This window comes from Hemiscyllium ocellatum, chromosome 8, assembly GCF_020745735.1.
Source record: "Hemiscyllium ocellatum isolate sHemOce1 chromosome 8, sHemOce1.pat.X.cur, whole genome shotgun sequence".
Lineage (NCBI taxonomy): Eukaryota > Metazoa > Chordata > Chondrichthyes > Orectolobiformes > Hemiscylliidae > Hemiscyllium > Hemiscyllium ocellatum.
Window position 1 is genome coordinate 45,566,807 of NC_083408.1, and position 19,117 is coordinate 45,585,923.

General features: G+C 40.4%; 1 protein-coding gene across 1 annotated transcript in view; it reads left to right on the forward strand.

Moving 5' to 3' along the window:
- Positions 1 to 3,688, forward strand: part of fsip1 (fibrous sheath interacting protein 1) — a 409,361-nt gene extending 405,673 nt beyond the window's left edge. Inside the window, exons 12-13 of the mRNA XM_060828363.1 lie at positions 1,246 to 1,798; positions 3,476 to 3,688. Of these exons, the coding sequence (XP_060684346.1) occupies positions 1,246 to 1,798; positions 3,476 to 3,516 (594 nt within the window). The 3' untranslated portion in view covers positions 3,517 to 3,688. The remainder of the gene's footprint in view (positions 1 to 1,245; positions 1,799 to 3,475) is intronic.
- Positions 3,689 to 19,117: the final 15,429 nt, after the last annotated feature.

Genomic DNA, 19,117 nt, shown 5'->3' on the forward strand with positions numbered 1-19,117 from the left:
CCAACGAACACGTAGAGACGAGACCATTCGGTTTCCGTCTCAACATTCTTAAGCCAAAGAGTGGAATTCAGAAGGCTGTGAAGACCAGGTCATTGAGTGTGTTTAAGACTGAGATAGATAGATTTTTCAACCCCATTCTCCCATAACCTTTGAACCCCTTGACAATCAAGAATCTATCAGCCATGATTGAATGGAAGAGCAGACTCAGTGAGCCAAATGGCCTAATTTCTGTTCCTATGTATTATGGTCTTATGGTCAGCATCACCTTTTTGAGGCAAAGTATTCCAAAGTTGCGCAACTTTCTGAGAGCAAAAACTTTGCTTCATCTCTGGTCGAAAGGAGTAACTCCTAATTATAAAGTATGTCCCTTCAATCTGGACTCACTACCAAGAGGAAACACCATGTCTACATCCCTTTTGTCAAGACCATTGAGGATCAAATCATACCTCTTTCTTCAAAGCTTCACTGAAACCAAGCCCAGTCTATCTAATTCTTCCTCATAAGACAACCCACTCATTCCAGCTAATTGGGCGATTGTCTCTGTGGAGTTTGCAAGTTCTCCCCGTATCTGTGGGGATTTTCTCTGGATGCTCCAGTTTCCTTCCATAGTCCAAAGATGTGCAGGTGGATCGGCCAGGCTAATTTGCCCGCATGTCTGCGGATGTGCAGGGATGTGCAGCCTAGGTGAATTTGCCATGGGAAATTCAGGAGTACAGGGATTGGGGGAGATTGGTGGGGGGAGTGTGTGGATGTCGGGTGCCTGCATACCTGGGTGTGATGCTCTTTGGAGGGTTGGTGTAACTTGATGAGCCAAATTGTGGCCTTTCACACTGTAAGGATTCCATGAAATATCCAGAAAATATTGACAACTTGAATGACACTTTTATCTTTTGAGCTGAAAAAGGATGTGGCATTGAGCTAACTAAACAGAAACAGAATCCCATTTATTTTTACATGCTACTGATTTCCTTGCAGGGTCTAACCACTTATTTATATATATTCTGTTCTGTACACTGTCAGCAGCTATATCACATGATTCGGAAAACTTTATGATAACATGTATCAGCTATAATTTTTCCACTTTGTAGTGAGTTTCTCATGTGGAGGTCATTTTATTGTGAAGGAATTGCCTTTTCTGTTTCATCTATGTGTTTTTTGATTGCATAAAAGGTTGGGCATGCCTTAAAGAATCTTCAATATAGTTGATAAAATTTATTGTTGACTTGCTTAATTTTTTGTTTTCAGACTGGTGGTGTCCCATACATATCAGAAGACCAATTGACTTCCTTACTGGATGAATGCATCCGATGCCAAAGTTTAGGAAGAATATCTGGAAATGAAGATTTAGATTCTGACTCTGTTGCTTCTCGCTCTTTCTGTTCTCCAAGGCCTCAGTCGCTGACTGTCTACAATAGTCCACGGCTATCCGAAACCATTCTTTCCCAGCTTTTGGCAGATGCATACAACTCAGGTCTTTCCCCAGCTCCCAGTAGAGGTGATGGAGGGAGCAAAATATCAACTACTGATCTTGAAAGTGAGGACCCTGCGTACTATCGCAACAAAGCCATGGTAAACATCAGCAGGTTAGCAGTATCAAGACCAGATGATAATATATTGGAGAGTGAATTGGGAGAGTGGATGGTGAGAAATAATGGAGAATCCTACATGACCAGGGCATTAGAGATTAAACAAGCGAAGAAGCCTGTATTCCTGGATGATCCAAGTCTTAATGAATTCACAGACCAGGAGCTTTCAACAAATGACTGCAGTCCCACAATTCCAAAGTTACTACACATAGGTACTATTAAATACTATTGTTACTTAAAATCATATATGTGTTGAACCAAAAATAATCTTTTAAATATTTTGTATGTTCTGTAAAACTATTATTTAACTAAACTCTGAGTTCTGAGGATAGGTCACTGGGCCCGAAACGTTAACTCTGATTTCTCTCCACTGGTACTGTCAGACCTGCTGAATTTCTCCAGAAATTTCTATTATTGTTTCTCATTTGCAGTATTACAATTCTTGCAGGTTTTATTTTATAATTTAATTAAGCCAAATGGGATTAAGAAGATAAACAGCAACATGTTTCTAACAAATGGTTGCGTTGCTGTTCCCTCCATGAATTCTCTTTAAGTTTCAAATAGGTTTCTCCTCATTCTCATTTAGATCTAATTAGTTCTGATAAACACATACCAGGAACAGCCTGGGACGAATTGCTGAACCACACAGTTTGGCTAGACATCAATAATATCAGTTTAGCCAATTGAACAGTTCAGTTTGCCAGGAGTCTTAACCAGGTGGGATTCCTACATTTTTAAATTTAAAACAAATGTGATTTACTTTATTGTTCTGCTTGTGTTTGAAACAGAATGTTTACTTATTCTTACCCTGAATATATAAATTATTACAGATAACAATATAGTAACTTCATGTTCATTACCTATAGTCTCTTTGACTGTCCATTCAGAATATTGTCATTCACTGCCAGTCTTCTTTGTTGGATATAGAAGTGAATAGAAAGAGAACTTGCGTTCAGTGACCAACCTAAATCGAGCCCTTAATGGCTTGTAGTTAATAAATGTCTTTGCAGTTATCGTGAACATATCCATGTTTAGGCAGAACAAATTTTGGACCAAAGATCTATCTATAACTTGTGCTTGGCCATTATTTGTCATGTACATAATTTCACAACAGTCTTAGTAAATAATGTAGTGTTACATGTTCATTTTCAATTGTCTTGTGCATTTTGTCCAGCATGTCTGCACAAGTATCAGCTCAAATTACAATTAAAACTGAAAATATGCCAATCAAGTAAAATGAACAGGAGAAGTTATGACCTTAATAAAAGAAAGAAGAAAGAATTTGCTTTTATATTGCCACAATCTGATATAATTACAACACCAAAGTGATTGATATTGGAATCTGAGGACACAGTGACAGAGATACAGTATGAGAATAGATTGGTGATAGCATGAAAAGGAACGCATAACTTTTCTCAGTACATAAGTAATAAAAGTGTAGTCAAAGGAAGGGTGGGAACGATGAGCAAAAAAAGGGGAGTATTTTTCTGCAGACACAGACCATGGTTAAGATATTAAATAAATACTTTGCATCTGCTTTTATCACAAAAGAGAACATTGCCAATAGCCATTCTTTCAGTTTATGCTTAAAAACAACGTGTTGGTAGGCAAACTGAGGTAGGTCTTTCCTTTACCCAGTTTTGCCTTTCTGGCAATGGCCACTGGAAAATGATTAGCAAAGGTAACTTCAGCTGATTTTTCTTCTCCCTATTCCGGGAATGATGATGCCAGTCGGCACTCCCACTATCTTAGAATATTTCTGGAATGGTTCCCATGACCTTCCTGGTCTGCATATCTCAATGAGAGAGCACATTGATTCAGTGTTTATTGAGAAATTCTGGTACTGGATATTTGATTTACACTCTTGAATATCCCTTTATTTCTTGCAGATGATGAAACTGTTGCTGACACTGGCATGGAACAAAATTGACTACAGTTTATGGGAACCACAGAGCTTAATGTCAGAAATTTATTAAAGAATGACAAGTCTACTCCTGAGAAAACATTGTTGCAGCCAATTACTCTGGTATTCTGATTTTTAATATTTAAATTGCCTGGTCTATCAGCCAGAGCTGACTGACATATTGAATGAGACAAGTCATTTGAAAGCAATTATGTACTCTATTTGCTGTTTATTGAATTGAAACTTGCTTTTGTCAAGGACCGTGGTACTGTACCTTAGTTAAATGGAATACAATTACCCATAAAAAAAACTAATTTTTTTTCTACCAGTTCTGGAAAATGAATCAACCTTGATACAGCCTTATGAGATCAGCCAATTTTGGTAGACAGGCAAGAGAATATCCATTCAGCTGATGTGTCTGTATTAGCACCAAATGCTGCTAAATGTATGCACTGCGCTTGAGCATTAGGAACCCTGCTAGACCTTCAGGAAGCACAGAAAGGATGTCAGACCTTGGTGATTGTGCAGTGGAGATTTATTGGAAAGGTACCAGGGATAAGGAACTTCAGATTTGATAGGGAACCAGAGAAGTCAAAGTTGTTCTCTTACAGCAAGGAAAATTACAGAGTGATTTACTAAAGGTGTTGAAAATGATGCAGGATTTTGGTAGAGTAAATAAATAAAAACCATTTTAATTGATAGCATCAGTAATTAAAGAACCCATATATCAGATAATTAGCTTGAGAACCAGACAGGAGATGGCTAAAATTATTTTATGCACTTATGTCTGAAAAAGGTTAGAATAGAATCAAATCAAATCGAAGTAACTTTTGAAAGGGTATCGGATATGTTCATGAAAAGAAACAATTTACTGAGAATAGAAAAGAGAATTGGACTAGAACTGCATAGCTAACTTTTAAAATGCTGGCACAGGCATGATTTGTTAAAAGGCCTCATTTGTGCTGTGTTGTTTCATTAATTTCAAAACACTCCATTATAAAATAATGGGGAACAAATAGAACAGCTTTATAAAATACCCAAAACACATTCCAGCATAGTTCCTGAAAACATCACTTATGTAGTATTTATACCAGAACCCCTGTTTCTATAACCTTGATTGAATTAATTAACTTGTGACTCTAACTTACAGACTAGAACTGCATATACTTTCTGGAGCTATCATATACTTTAGCCTAAACATGTCCAACTTTAGGAAAGCTTGTCAAGGTTTTATCCCAACAATTCTGATCCAGACTAGCACTAATTCTTTACTCTATGGTAATCTAGTTCCAAAATATTCTTTCATTTCTCAGGAACCCTGGTCCATATAAGCATCTTCATTGAAGAATTTCATAGCAGCACTCTAATTCAATGTAAAACTTTTTTAAAAAATCTCTCTCTCAGCTGTGGGCATTTCTCTTAAGCTTAAAGCTTTTCTCTGATTTTCTAAATTGGAGTTTTGTTTTGTCATAAAACCTATTAAAGCACACAAAAACTCATTAATCCTAAAGGCCTCAAAAAACTATTAAAAGAAATCACCATGGCTCCAGAAATTAACTTTAAACACACAGAAAACCACGTTACTAATTCAAAATGTTAAATATATAGTTTATACACACCTCACAGCCTACGTCATACCTACCATACAGGTATGTAATGGGATATATGAATTCACTGCCAGGATGATGCCAGGTATGTAGATCATACATTCCAATAATTAGTGGAATGTATGAGACAATACATCCTATTGACCATTCGCAGCAGGAAGCATATCAATTCTTCTCAACCAACCCGTGCTTGCAAGCCTCAGAAAAATATATCCAGCATTACATGTGCTTCTGCTATTGAAAATCATATATTAAATAATTTGGACTCTGACAAAAAATTACACTGGAAAATGATTTCAGATCATCAGTCAGGCTCACAGTATGAAGTATTTGCATGTGCTAGAAGCTGCATGTATGAATATACAGGACCCTGTTTTATGTAGGCTAAGAAATTTATACATAGATTGCAATGTTTTCACAAACAAAAAAGGGTCACGAGACAATCAATCTCTGCATCATCCCCACAGCAACACAATGAACAATCAGGATCTATCTGCCAGGTCTGAGGATTAACTTTGACAGTTAACTGCTCTTATTATATCTCCATGTTAATGATGGCCCAACCAATCAAAACCCACTTTTCATTTCTTGGGTTCCAATTCTGATGAGTAGAAGATGGAAAAAAATCAATTTCTTGATTCCATTTAGCAATGTTTAAGTTCTGCATTAACCAAATAATTTCCTTCTAGTTGTTCCCTGTCAATTATGATGTTTCATGGCAATAAAAATGCAATCTTAATATTTACAATGACTACAGACTATTGTTATAGTGAATACATAAGTAGTGTGCTACATATTGCAGTCTATAAAATAATGGCCACTATTTGTGGCTACTGTTGTGTTATGTTTAGACTTCTTTTGGTTAGTTTTATCCCTTGTCCCCTTAAGGAAATGTACGTTTTCATAGATTTAAATTCAAAGAGCAGCTTGGCTTTAAATTTTTCAATAATTCGCTGTGGACTTGGGAATGTGTTATTTGGTTGCATTGTTATTTTGATCTCAGACTTAGATGGCGTAATATTTTGCTGGTCTCCATATTTGTTGATGTTACAATTGCTAGTTAGTCTTTTGTGATTCAATTAGCATACCAACCAATAAGCAAAAGAATTGATTGCTAATCTCTCAGAAGAAAAGGTTGCAAATAAATGAACCATGAGTAACTTGCTGAAATTTTAGTTGTTAGCATTGTTATGTTAAAAATAAATATTCTGAGTGTTTCAGAAATACGATAGCTTATAAGGTTGTTCCTATAAAATTCTTCAGATGCCAAGTCTATCCACACATTAAGTAGTTTTAAAGTCTAGGTAATATTATGTTTATTCATTCACAGGTTGAGGGCATCGTTGGCTAGGCCAAGATTTATTGTCCATCCCTAACTGTCCAGAGGGCAGTTCAGAGTCAACCACAATGCTGCGGGTCTGGAATCACATGTAGGCCAGACCAAGTAAGGACGGCAATTTCCTTTCCAAAAGGACATTAGTGAACCAGATGGGTTTTTCCAACAATTGGCAATGGATTCATGATCATCATTAAGTTCTTAATTCCAGGTATTTATTGAATTAAAATTCCACCATCTGCTGCAGTGCTAATTGAACCCCAGCTCCCCAGAATGTTAACTGGATCTCTGGATTAAAATACCACGAGGCCATCACCTCCCAACTGATAACCAACATCAATACTAAGAGTACCCACTTTTATGACCACTGTGAAATGATTGAATGGTGTGGAGCTGTTCCCTTTACAAAAGAGATGACTGAGGGGGTGATTTGATAAAGATCTCTTAGATTATGAAATGTTTTGGTTGCTAAATGTAAAACTGTTTCCACTTACGAGTGATACCAGAATCAGGGGTACAAATTTCAGCTAGTTACTTATGAATCTAATAGGGAATTCAGGGGAAGCTACTTTTCCAAAGAGTTAGAATGTGGAATTTTATATCGCAATATATAGATGAGGCGGCTAGCGTAGATGCATTTAAGTAGAAGGTATGATGTAAGAGAGATAGGAATAGAAGGATCTTGTTACATGGTTAGACAAAGGATAATAGGAGGTTCCAATGGAATGTTTCATTTCTTGCCTTTTACTTCTTAAATTCTTCTTAACAGTTTTCTTACTCTTTATTTCTTAAACTTTACTGTCTTTTCACTCATTGTAGGTAAAACAAATCTATAATTCTAGAGGGCAGCATTTTTAGGCCAAGAGTCACAATTCACACCTTGTGCACATTGGAGATAAGCAGCATATAATTTAGTTGCTGACATTTCACTCTCCTGATCGTAACGTTGGTCTGAGTGGCTCCACATTGCTGGATTCCTCTGCACTCTGCAGAGAGCCAAGATCACACATGGTGCTGCCAGCCTTCTGTTCTTAAAAGGCAGACTGTTCCTTTAAAAGGAAGATGCACTGAAATACAGGAGATGGCTGCTGCAATTTTAAACAAGAAAAATGGAACACTTGGGTAGAAGCAAGGCTGAAGTGTCATGTTTATGGCACTGCAGCTTTTTATGGGAAAGGTAGACAGGTGAACAGATGAGATAGTTCTTTGGGTTTGATAGAGACAGAATGGGAGGTCCTGATAACCTTCCACAGAAGGGATTCGAAACAGGTTGTCAGGGATGTCAATTCCCAGAGTCTGGAGCTGGCAGCTGAGCCCTACGTTCTAATGGCCTCATGCAAGATTAGTAAATTAAAGCCCTAGTCCTTGTAAAACCAGTCTCCCGTAGTATTCAATGCACCACATTGCAATCACACAGCCGTCAGTAAAGTTCGGCACTTGGGACTTGTCCCTAACAATCATGTACTCCAAAATCACCCTTGTACCCAACCTTGATTGCTATACATCAGCAGGCCAACCAATCAGCCTCATATCGTTGTTGAGAAGAAAAGGCATTGTGCTCTGAACGAGTTGGACCAGTGTCAAAGATTCACCATGTGTAAATAAAGTGTGACTTGGTGACAGGGGGAAAAAAAGAAAGGGCGTTGTGCAGAATTTTCTCTCACACAGCATCTGCTGCACCTCCCTGTTGTCCTGCAGACCTAGAAACAGTGGAATTCTAACCACCATGCCTGTTACAACATTGTCTGGACAAATCCTCTTCATTCCATGTCAAGTTAGGGCCACATGCCTGACATAAGAACATAAGAACTAGGAGCAAGAATGGGCCATATGGCCCTTCGAGCCTGCTCCGCTAATCTTTTTGTGGACTCAACTCCACTTACCCTCACTCACACCATATCCCTTAATCCCTTTATTGTTCAAAACAAAACCTAACTTAGCTTTAAAAATGTTTATTGAAGTCGCACAACCACTTCAGGGGCAAGGAATTCCATGGATTAACAACCCTTTGGATAAAGAAGTTCATTTTCAATTCAGTGCTAAATCTGCTCCCCCTAATTTTAAGGCTATTCCTCTTGTCATAGAACAATTCCAGATACTCACCACAACACATCCTACTTCTTCATAATAGCATATGTTCTTCAATTTCACCCTTGCTCTTTAACTAATGCTGAGTTCCTGTTACAACAGAATGCTTTGTCTATGATGAGGGATTTCCATATTTGTTGAATGAACATAGACATAGGATGCCTACAGTGTGGAAGCAGGCCATTTGGCCCATCAAGTCCACACCAACCCTCCATATAGCATCCCACCAGACCAATCATATCTCTGTAACTGTACATTTCTAGTGGTCCTATGTAGCATAATGGGTTGACTGGGCTGTGGACTAACAGGGAGAGCAAATGTTGAGTTCCCCTTTTAGTAGAGTGCAAAGAGCAGATTACACCCAGAACAGTTGACCCAATGCTGGGCACTCTTAAGAAGACGTTGATACAATGGGCATGAATTGCATGCTTCTTAAATTCTTATTCCAGTCTTCTTAAATAAACCAATAAAGACAAGTAACTGATAACCTTATTCCTTTGAGGTTCAGTTGTCAGTATCCATGTTACAAGGTTAATTGTAATCATACCTGTAATGTGTAATGTATAATAAATGAGTCAAGATTAAAAATTGGTATTTCTAATTGAAGGGTAACACGTTGTGGTCATCTGTAATGTTTTATAGAGTCTGGGCTAGTCCTTGCAAATTGGAGGGTAACTAATGTAATCCCTCTATTCAAAAAGGGAGGCAAAGAGAAAACCCAAAATGTATACCAGTCAGCCTGTATTTATTAGTGCTGACATTCATTATTTAAAGATTTACTAGCTGAGCACTAGCAAAGTGGTGAACAGACTTAGCGTGGATTTACAAAAGGGAAATCATGCTTGACAAATCTACTGAAATTTTTGGAGCTATAACTCAAAGGGTTGATGTGGTTTATTTTGACTTTCAGAAGATTTTTGACGAAGTTTTACTTAAGAGATTAGTGTGTAAAATTAAAGCACATCTATTGCAGTATAGTGTACTTCAATGAATCCAGAACTGGTTGACAGACAGGAAACAAAGAGTAAGAATAAATGGATCTTTTTGTGAATGGCAGGCAGTGATGAGTGGCATGCCACACGGAGCAGTGGTAGGATTCTAGCTATTCACAATATAAATTAGTGATTTAAATGAGGGAATTCGATTACATTAGATTAGATTCCCTACAGTATGGAAACAGGCCCTTCGGCCCAACAATGTAATATCTCCAAGTTTCCAGATAACACAAAGCTGGGTGGGAGGGTGAGCTGTGAGGAAGATATGAAATGTTTCATTGTGATTTGGACAAACTGAGTGAATGGGCAATGCATAACAGATGCAGTATAACATGGATAAACGAGAGGTAATTAGCTTTGGGAGCAGGAACAGGAAGGCAGATTATTATCTGAATGGCTATAAGATCAGAGAGGAGAATGTGCAACGAGGTCTGGGTGATGACGGATTTTAAAATAGGGGAGTCAATTCAGCCCTCCTCACCTGGTCATAATCCTCAAGGAAAGGTCAATATGACAAGCAAATCAGATCGAGAATGGAATATTTTGTATGTCTTAATGTGTAATTTTGTATTTATGTTAAGTCTTTCTGATACTTATTCATTGTCTTGAAATTCTTTTTTGCCAAAATGCCTGTGTGTGCAGAATCTGACATCTTGTGTCTGATGCTGCCTGATGATATGATTGAACTTTCTTCTGTGTTTGATTAGTCACGCTAGTTTGGCTGTATTGAGAGGGTGGTTCTTGGTTGCATTTGAAGTAGACACCATAAGGGGTGTAAAGCAGAATACAGCAGCATGAAAGATTGAGATCTGTGGATGAGTAATTATGTGGAATTTGGTAAAGAGTAAAAAAGAACACATTCTGATCTGATGAGTAATTGGTGTTGTCTAGGTAAGTATATTTTTGTAGCTTATCTAATAAGTATTAATGACTTTCCATTTGGTGGTTTTGTGTCAGACACATGTCCAAATGAAAAGGGATTGTGGGAAGCTTTCAAAATAAGTAAGATAAACTCAAATGAAAACACTAAAGGTGATACCATGCAGGCAGTGTGCATCTGTGAGCATTTCACAAATTAAAGGATAGTCTTGGCTGAAATATTGTGATTCAAAAGATCACTGACATGAAGTGCAAAAGCACATGGATAAAAGCTGAATTGTGCCACTTTGAGATGCAAGTCTTTATTGGGCAAATGATAAATCACAGAAGAGTTAGAGTAAGCACATCATCTGAGGTTTACATGGTTTTGCAATAAACAGTGTTGACTGATTGTCATATTGAAATGTATACTGGAGACATCACCATAAGCATAATCAGATGAAGAAAATCAGTAAAATATTAAAAATCAGTAGAGTATTTTACTATCTTAAAACTGAAACAACACACATTGATAATTGGGGATATATTGACTTTTGAAGCAAATGAGAAAGATATTACAGGAAAATAGCTACAGGGCAATTGATTATGGAACACGAATATCCAAATATATTTTACATTTAAGGGGGATAATCAAAAGGAAAAGCAGATCATCGAGTCATAGAGTTGTACAGCATGGAAACAGACCCTTCAGTTCAACTCGCCCGTGCCGACCAGATATCCCAATCTAATCTAGTTCCACCTGCTAGCATCCGGCCCATGTCCCTCCAAACACTTCCTATTCATATACCCATCCAGATGCCTCTTAAATGTTGCAATTGTACCAGTCTCCACCACTTCCTCTGGCAACTCATTTCATACATGCACCACCCTCTGTGTGAAAATGTTGCCCTGAGGTCTATTTTATATCTTTCCCTTCTCACCCTATACCTATGCCCTTTCGTTCTGGACTCCCAAATCCCAGGGAAAATACTTTGTCTATTTATCCTATCCATGCCCTTCATGATTTTATAAACCTCTATAAGGTCACCTCTCAGCCTCCGATGCTCAAGGGAAAACAGCTCCAGCCTATTCAACCTTTCCTCCAACCCTGGCAACATTCTTGTAGATCTTTTCTGAACCCTTTCAATTTTCACAACATCCTCTGATGGGAAGGAGATCAGAATTGCACATAATATTCCAGAAGTGGCCTAACCAATGTCTTTATCACCACAACATGACCTCCCGACTCTGACCAATAAAGGAATGCATACCAAACACCACCTTCACTATCCTATCTACCTATGACTCTACTTTCAAGGAGCTATGAACCTGCACTCCTAGGTTCCTTTGTTCAGCAACACTCCCTAGGACCTTACCATAAAGTCCTGCTAAGATTTGCTTTCCCAACATGCCTCACATTTCTCTAAATTAAACTCCATCTGCCACTCCTCAGTCCATTGGCCCATCTGATCAAGATCCTGTTGTAATCTGACGTAACCTTCTTCACTGTCCACTACACTTCCAATTTTGGTGTCATAGAACATAGAACATAGAACATAGAACAATACAGCACAGAACAGGCCCTTCAGCCCACGATGTTGTGCCGAACATCTATCCTAGATTAAGCACCCATCCATGTACCTATCCAATTGCCGCTTAAAGGTCGCCAATGATTCTGACTCTACCACTCCCACGGGCAGCGCATTCCATGCCCCCACCACTCTCTGGGTAAAGAACCCACCCCTGAACTCTCCCCTATACCTTCCACCCTTCACCTTAAATTTATGTCCCCTTGTAACACTCTGTTGTACCCGGGGAAAAAGTTTCTGACTGTCTACTCTATCTATTCCTCTGATCATCTTATAAACCTCTATCAAGTCACCCCTCATCCTTCGCCGTTCCAACGAGAAAAGGCCGAGAACACTCAACCTATCCTCGTACGACCTATTCTCCATTCCAGGCAACATCCTGGTAAATCTTCTCTGCACCCTCTCCAAAGCTTCCACATCTTTCCTAAAGTGAGGCGACCAGAACTGCACACAGTACTCCAAATGTGGCCTAACCAAAGTCCTGTACAGCTGCAACATCACTTCACGACTCTTGAATTCAATCCCTCTGATAATGAACGCTAATACACCATAGGCCTTCTTACAAGCTCTATCCACCTGAGTGGCAACTTTCAAAGATCTATGTACATAGACCCCAAGATCCCTCTGTTCCTCCACCTGACTAAGAACTGTTGGGACGGACCCGTAGGGTCTCGTCTCCACGTGTTCTTTGGAAGGAGAGATCACACCGGCTAGAGTTTGGAGCAAAAACACCGTTTATTACAGAATCAAGACTGGCAAACTATACAACGAATTCAAAAGCATGCAATTCGTTGGAGAAGGCATTCTGTCCTCCTCTACGGACCTGGAGCAGTTATACTTCGCGCTTCCTCGAGTTCCCGGTCAGGTTCCCCTCGTTCGGATCTCTCATTGGTCGGTTCACCTGTCTGTGAAGGGATTAGTGTTTCTATTGGCTGCCCCGAGATACCTGTCCAGCTCCTGCTGTGCTGAACAATGGGTAGACATCCTGGGTTCAGCAGTTTCCGATCTTGTAATTTAAAAGTTTATTGTTTGGAAGGGTTTCCTCATTGCTATGCGTCTGGCTGTCTGGGCGTTCACAATAGTTCTCCATAGTTGAATATACAGGTATTATCATTTAACACAGGACCCGAATGAGTTTGACGTCAGCGGAGGCATTAGCAAGTACTTTATCAATCAAGTGTAGTATCGGTGCGATTTACACTATCGGATAGTTACCGGTTTCCTTTATTAACAATGAGATTGTAACAGGATGATCTGAAACTGACGGACATGTTCTAATCCCCAAGGAATGTGGCCTGCAGTGGCTGGGTTTACTTTACATGGCTGTGTTTTAGCTGGTACCTGACAGTGTCTGCTTTAATAATGGTGCTCCCCTCCCTAGCCCCAATGTAGGTACCCCGATAGCAGATTATCCCCAACAGAACCCTACCGTTAACCCTGTATTCCGCATTCTTATTTGTTCTTCCAAAATGGACAACCTCACACTTGGCAGGGTTGAACTCCGTGTGCCACTCCTCAGCCCAGCTCTGCATCATATCTAAGTCCCTTTGCAGCCGACAACAGCCCTCCTCACTGTCCACAACTCCACCAATCTTCGTATCATCTGCAAATTTACTGACCCACCCTTCGACTCCCTCATCCAAGTCATTAATAAAAATTACAAACAGCAGAGGACCCAGAACTGATCCCTGCGGAACTCCACTTGTAACTGGGCTCCAGGCTGAATATTTACCATCTACCACCACTCGCTGACTTCGACCGGTTAGCCAGTTTTCTATCCAATTGGCCAAATTTCCCTCTATCCCATGCCTCCTGACTTTCCGCATAAGCCTACCATGGGGAACCTTATCAAATGCCTTACTAAAATCCATGTACACTATATCCACTGCTCTACCCTCATCCACATGCTTGGTCACCTCCTCAAAGAATTCAATAAGACTTGTAAGGCAAGACCTACCCTTCACAAATCCGTGCTGGCTGTCCCTAATCAAGCAGTGTCTTTCCAGATACTCATAAATCCTATCCCTCGGTACCCTTTCCGTTACTTTGCCTACCACAGAAGTAAGACTAACTGGCCTGTAATTCCCGGGGTTATCCCTATTCCCTTTTTTGAACAGGGGCACAACATTCGCTACTCTCCAGTCCCCTGGTACCACCCCCGTCATCTGCAAACTTACTAACAATACCTCTTATGTTCAAATACAAATAATTTGTATAAATGACGAAAAGCAGTGGACCCAGCACTGATCCTTGTGGCACTCCACTGGCCACAGGCCTCCAGTCTGAAAAAACAACCCTCCACCACCACCTTCTGTCTTCTACCTTTGAGCCAGTTCTGTATCCAAATGGCTAGTTCTCCTTGTACAGAGGACCCTAGATTATCCGAACAAGATGGGCGGGCAGTATTCTGTTCAGACAATTGATTATTCGGTTAATTGATTCAATGCCTTTCCTTTGGGGCTCAGAGTTTTCTGTTAAGTCCGCTCTCCATTCAGGAGACTAGGCAGCAGCACGTCGCTCGTGAGTCCCTGCCCCCCTGTCCACCTTATGCCTCCCCCCAACCCATCCAACACCACTCCCCGTCCGCCCCAAGCCCGCGCCCCCCCCCCCCCCCCAACCCTGTTCAACACCGCTCCCCCCAACATCGTCCACCCCGCCCCATCTCCAGGGCAGCTGGACTGGACACCAGCAACAAGACTGCTGCTGCTGATGCCGCCTTTTGGTGGGGTGGGTGTGTGTGTGTGTGTGTGTGTGTGTGTGTGTGTGTGTGTGTGTGTGGATGTGTCTCCAAATAACGTGCATGTGCACACACACACAACTTTTTACTCCTACTTTTTGACAGGTTCCACCTTTGCCCTGTATAGGACAATATTGGAGAGATTATCTGGAGAAGGGGAGTTTAGGATACATGCCTGTGTAAAACTCCAGGGCAAATGTGGGAGGGCGGGAGGTCAGTCATTTGGAAGTGGTGCCTGGACTCCCATCGATGTCCAGGATTGTTCTTGGCAGCATTTCAGTAAGCCGAGTTCACTTTTAATCACTGTAAACAAAAGACACGATCAGTGTTGGAAACACGTCGTTCTATTGGGAAAGACATGTTTCTATCGGGACCTTGAGATCTCCTTCAGATAATCCGAGTTTCAGATAATTGAGGTTCCTCTGTATTCCATGTGATCTAACCTTGCTAACCAGTCTCCCATGGGAAACCTTGTTGAACACCTTACTGAAATATATATGTGTCACGTCCACTGCTTTTCCCTCATCAATCCTTTGTTACTTCTTCAAAAAACTCAATCAAGTTTGTGAAACATGATTTCCCATGCACAAAGTCATGTTGATTATCCCTAATCAATCCTTGTCTTTCCAAATACGTGTAAATCCCATCTCTCAGGATTCCCTTCAAGAACTTGCCCACCACTGACGTCAGGCTCACTGGTCTATAGTTTCCTGGCTTGTCCTTACCACCTTTCTTAAATGGTGACACCACGTTAGCCAACTTCCATTCTTTCGGCACTTCACCTGTGACTATCGACGATACAAATATCTCAGCAAGAGGCCCAGCAATCACTTCCCTAGCTTCTCACAGAGTTCCAGGTTACACCTGATCAGGTCCTGGGGATTTATCCATCTTTATGTATTTCAAGTCATCCAGGAGTTCCTCTTTTGTAATATGGACACTTTTTAAGATGTCACCTCTTCTGTAATATGGACACTTTTTAAGATGTCACCATTTATTTCCCTACATTCTATATCTTCCATGTCCTTCTCCACAGTAAACACTGATAAAAAATAACCGTTCAGCATCTGCCCCATCTCCTGCAGCTCCACACAAAGGTCATCTTAGTGTGAATTAGCTCTCCTAATAAGGGATGATGTTCATACATTAGTAAGAGAGGATCTTCGGTTGAAGGATCAAGAAGTAGAATTAGTTTGGGTGGAGTTAAGAAAACAATGAGGGGAGACAAACATTGCTGTGTTTTATTTATAGAACAATTTGTAGCAATAATATTGAATACACTGTCAATAAGGACATTTGGGGTGCATTTAAGATGGGAAATCCAGTAATAATGGCTAACTTCACTCTGCATATAGATTGGGTAAACCAAGCCAGTGCCAACGCTATGGAGGATCAATATGTGTGAGATGGTTTTCCTGAACATTATGTTGAGGTGCCAACTAGAGAATGAATCATTTTGCATTTGGTGTTGTGTAATGAGAAAAGGATTGTTGAGATAACCTTGCTGAAAAGGAACCTTTAATTGTGACTATATTTTAACACAATATAATATTGCTTGAAGTTTGAATGTCACATAGTTAATTCTGAAACCAGGACAGTAAATCTAAGCAAAGAAACTTTTGCAGGTATGAAGGGCACTTCCTTAGAGTGGATTGAGAAAACAGACGAAATTGTGTAATTGTAGACAAATGATGGCTAATATTTAAAGAAATATTACAAGGTGTACAAAAGATGTACATTCATTTTAGCAGGAAGTCCCAAATGGAAAGGTGAATTAACCATGGTTAACAGAAGAAGTTAAGATTGCGTTAGATAAAAGGAAGTGGCTCATGAGAATACCAGAAATAGTAGTATGTCTGAGGACTGGAAGCAATTTAGGACCAGCATAGGAGGGCCAAGAAACAGATATTGGACAGGGAAAAAGGAATATGAACACAAGCTAGTGAGGAAAATAAAGATGATCTATAAGGGATGGTGATTGGAAAATGTGTAGTAGAGTACAGGAAAATAATCAAGAAAGTAAATACTTACTTTGGCCTATATTTTCCAAGCCCTGAATGGTGTGGACAATGTGATGAGTCAGTTGGGAATGTATGGCAAGTTCTGAAAAATGAGATTCTTAATTCTAATGAAACAGTCTGATTTTCCAACCAAGTTTTGAACAGTGGCATGACAATTTCACTGGTGAGTAGGATAGCAGTCCCCAATGTCTCAAGGTACACTCCATGGGCAGTGACCACCTGCAATCCTGATCACCACACCAACCAGTCTCATCACATCCTTATGGCACATCTTCAACTCAGTTAGAACTTGGTTCCCCACTTCAATATGCACCTTGCAGTGCTTTGCCATTTTGCATTTTAATGCTGCTACAGGCCACTTTCATTGCAGGGACAAACTCCCATCTCATGAATTGGACCAGAATAAATCTTAGGGTCCATTGCTTGCTCACTTAACTCTCATTCATTTTGCACGTACTTGAATTCTCACAGTGTATCTGCTACACCTTGCCTTTTGAACTTTGCTGCTTCATTTGGTACTTACAAGCTTCCGTTACTCATGTCTTGCTTTGCTTTTTAATGTAGACACAAAACTGGGTGGTCTGAATTGATTGTTAGCTGTGATAAAGAGAGTGGACATGTTGCTGTGTGGCACCATGCAAAGCCAATCTCACACCTACATCTTCTGCCATCAGTTTGAGGCAAACACATTAAATATGTTTCAACCAAATGGCCATGTCTCAAAGTCTAAGGTGAGTAGGCCTCGGTGAAGTCAAGGTAGACTGTTGTCAGTTAGGGGCACTTATCAGTCCAAGGCACAATCCAGTCTCAGCCCACAGGGTTTGGACATGGTCAGTTGGACTCTTGGAATGGTCTATTTAGTGACAGTGTGAATGCAACCAGTCTGATAATTTGTAGTAATTCAGCTGAAGAGCTGCACAGAGGTCAGTCACTTGTCTGCAAATGTCGTTTGGTTGGAGACCTCAGTTAGTCCTTGGCCTCTGCTTATTGAAAGTGAACATTGTCTAAGAGGGACCACATTTAAGGAAGTCACTTCTGAAGATTAGAGACAGAGTGCTAGGCTGCGGAGTGGACAATAATTATAGAGTAGGCAATTAAACAAACATATAAGGGTGGGTAATGATAATGCTTTGGAGGATATGGATGACTGTGAGGAGGTAAGGTGGGAGGGGGCAGGGGTATTCATCAATGATCACAATCATCCTGGCCTTGATGGGGGGGGGGGGGCGTTCAGGAACCTCACATGGGAGGAAATTGGAGGGGAGGAGTGCAGCATGATGCTTGGTGTGTTTAAGCCAAAGGACTGAGGCTCAGTCAGGTATGTCAGGAGATTAAGGTGTCAATGAAAGAGGCTGATTGTGAGTGTGTGGAAGTTCAGCACTGATGGCATCAACAGGGAGTGAACGGAAGGCGGCAACACGGAGGCTTAGGTGAGGAGCTCTGGATTACCAGGGGGAGCCTGCGATTCACTGTGAAATGTGACCCACGCTGGCTTCCATCCTCATGCAAATTGCAAAAGCACAATGAAAATGGAAAATGGCTGCGACCACATGCAGGATGGGGGAATAAGTCTTTGTCTGGATATGTGTGCTGTACTTATGCCGTGAGGACCTTAAAGGGTAATTGCATTAATCAATTCACAGTACAGGAGAAAGTGAGGAATAGAGATGCTGGCTATCAGAGTCAAAAAGTGTGGCTCTGGAAAAGCGCACCCGGTCAGGAATGAAGGGTTTATGCCCGAAACATTGATTCCACCGCTCCTTGGATGCTGCCTGACCTGCTATGCTTTTCCAATACCACACTCTTCACCTTCACAGTACAGATTGAAATTATCTGTGGTCATAGCACCATGCATGAGAAATGCATTCTGTGTCCAAATGTGAGACGCAAGTGATATTGAGTGGGTCACCAGTCATTACAGAGTGATTATCATCTCTGTGATACAGAGGTAACCACAGGTGACCTTCAATGTGTCATCAGCACGCTACAGTTCACAAAGGCAAAGCTGCATATGGGTATAAAGCTGATTTCCTCTCACTTTGAACTGTACGTATTTGCCTAAGTATTAGCTACGTTTTTCTATACCATAACAGTGAATAAACTCAAAGTATGTGATGAAATAATTAGTACTGAAGCCAAATGAGTGTGGGGAAAAGACTTTTCTTATAACAAGTAGGATCTGAAAGTGTGGTGGAAGTAGGTTCAGTTGAGTCATTCTAAAGGGACATAGATGGTGATTTGATAAGGAATAATGTGCAGGGTTGAAGAACACAGGAAAATGACACGAAATAAGATGCTCATTTGGGGTGTATTACAGACTTATAGGACTGAATGGCCTTCTACACCACAACAACTGATTCTGAAGAACAAGTCTTCATGGGTGGCAAGGTGGCACAG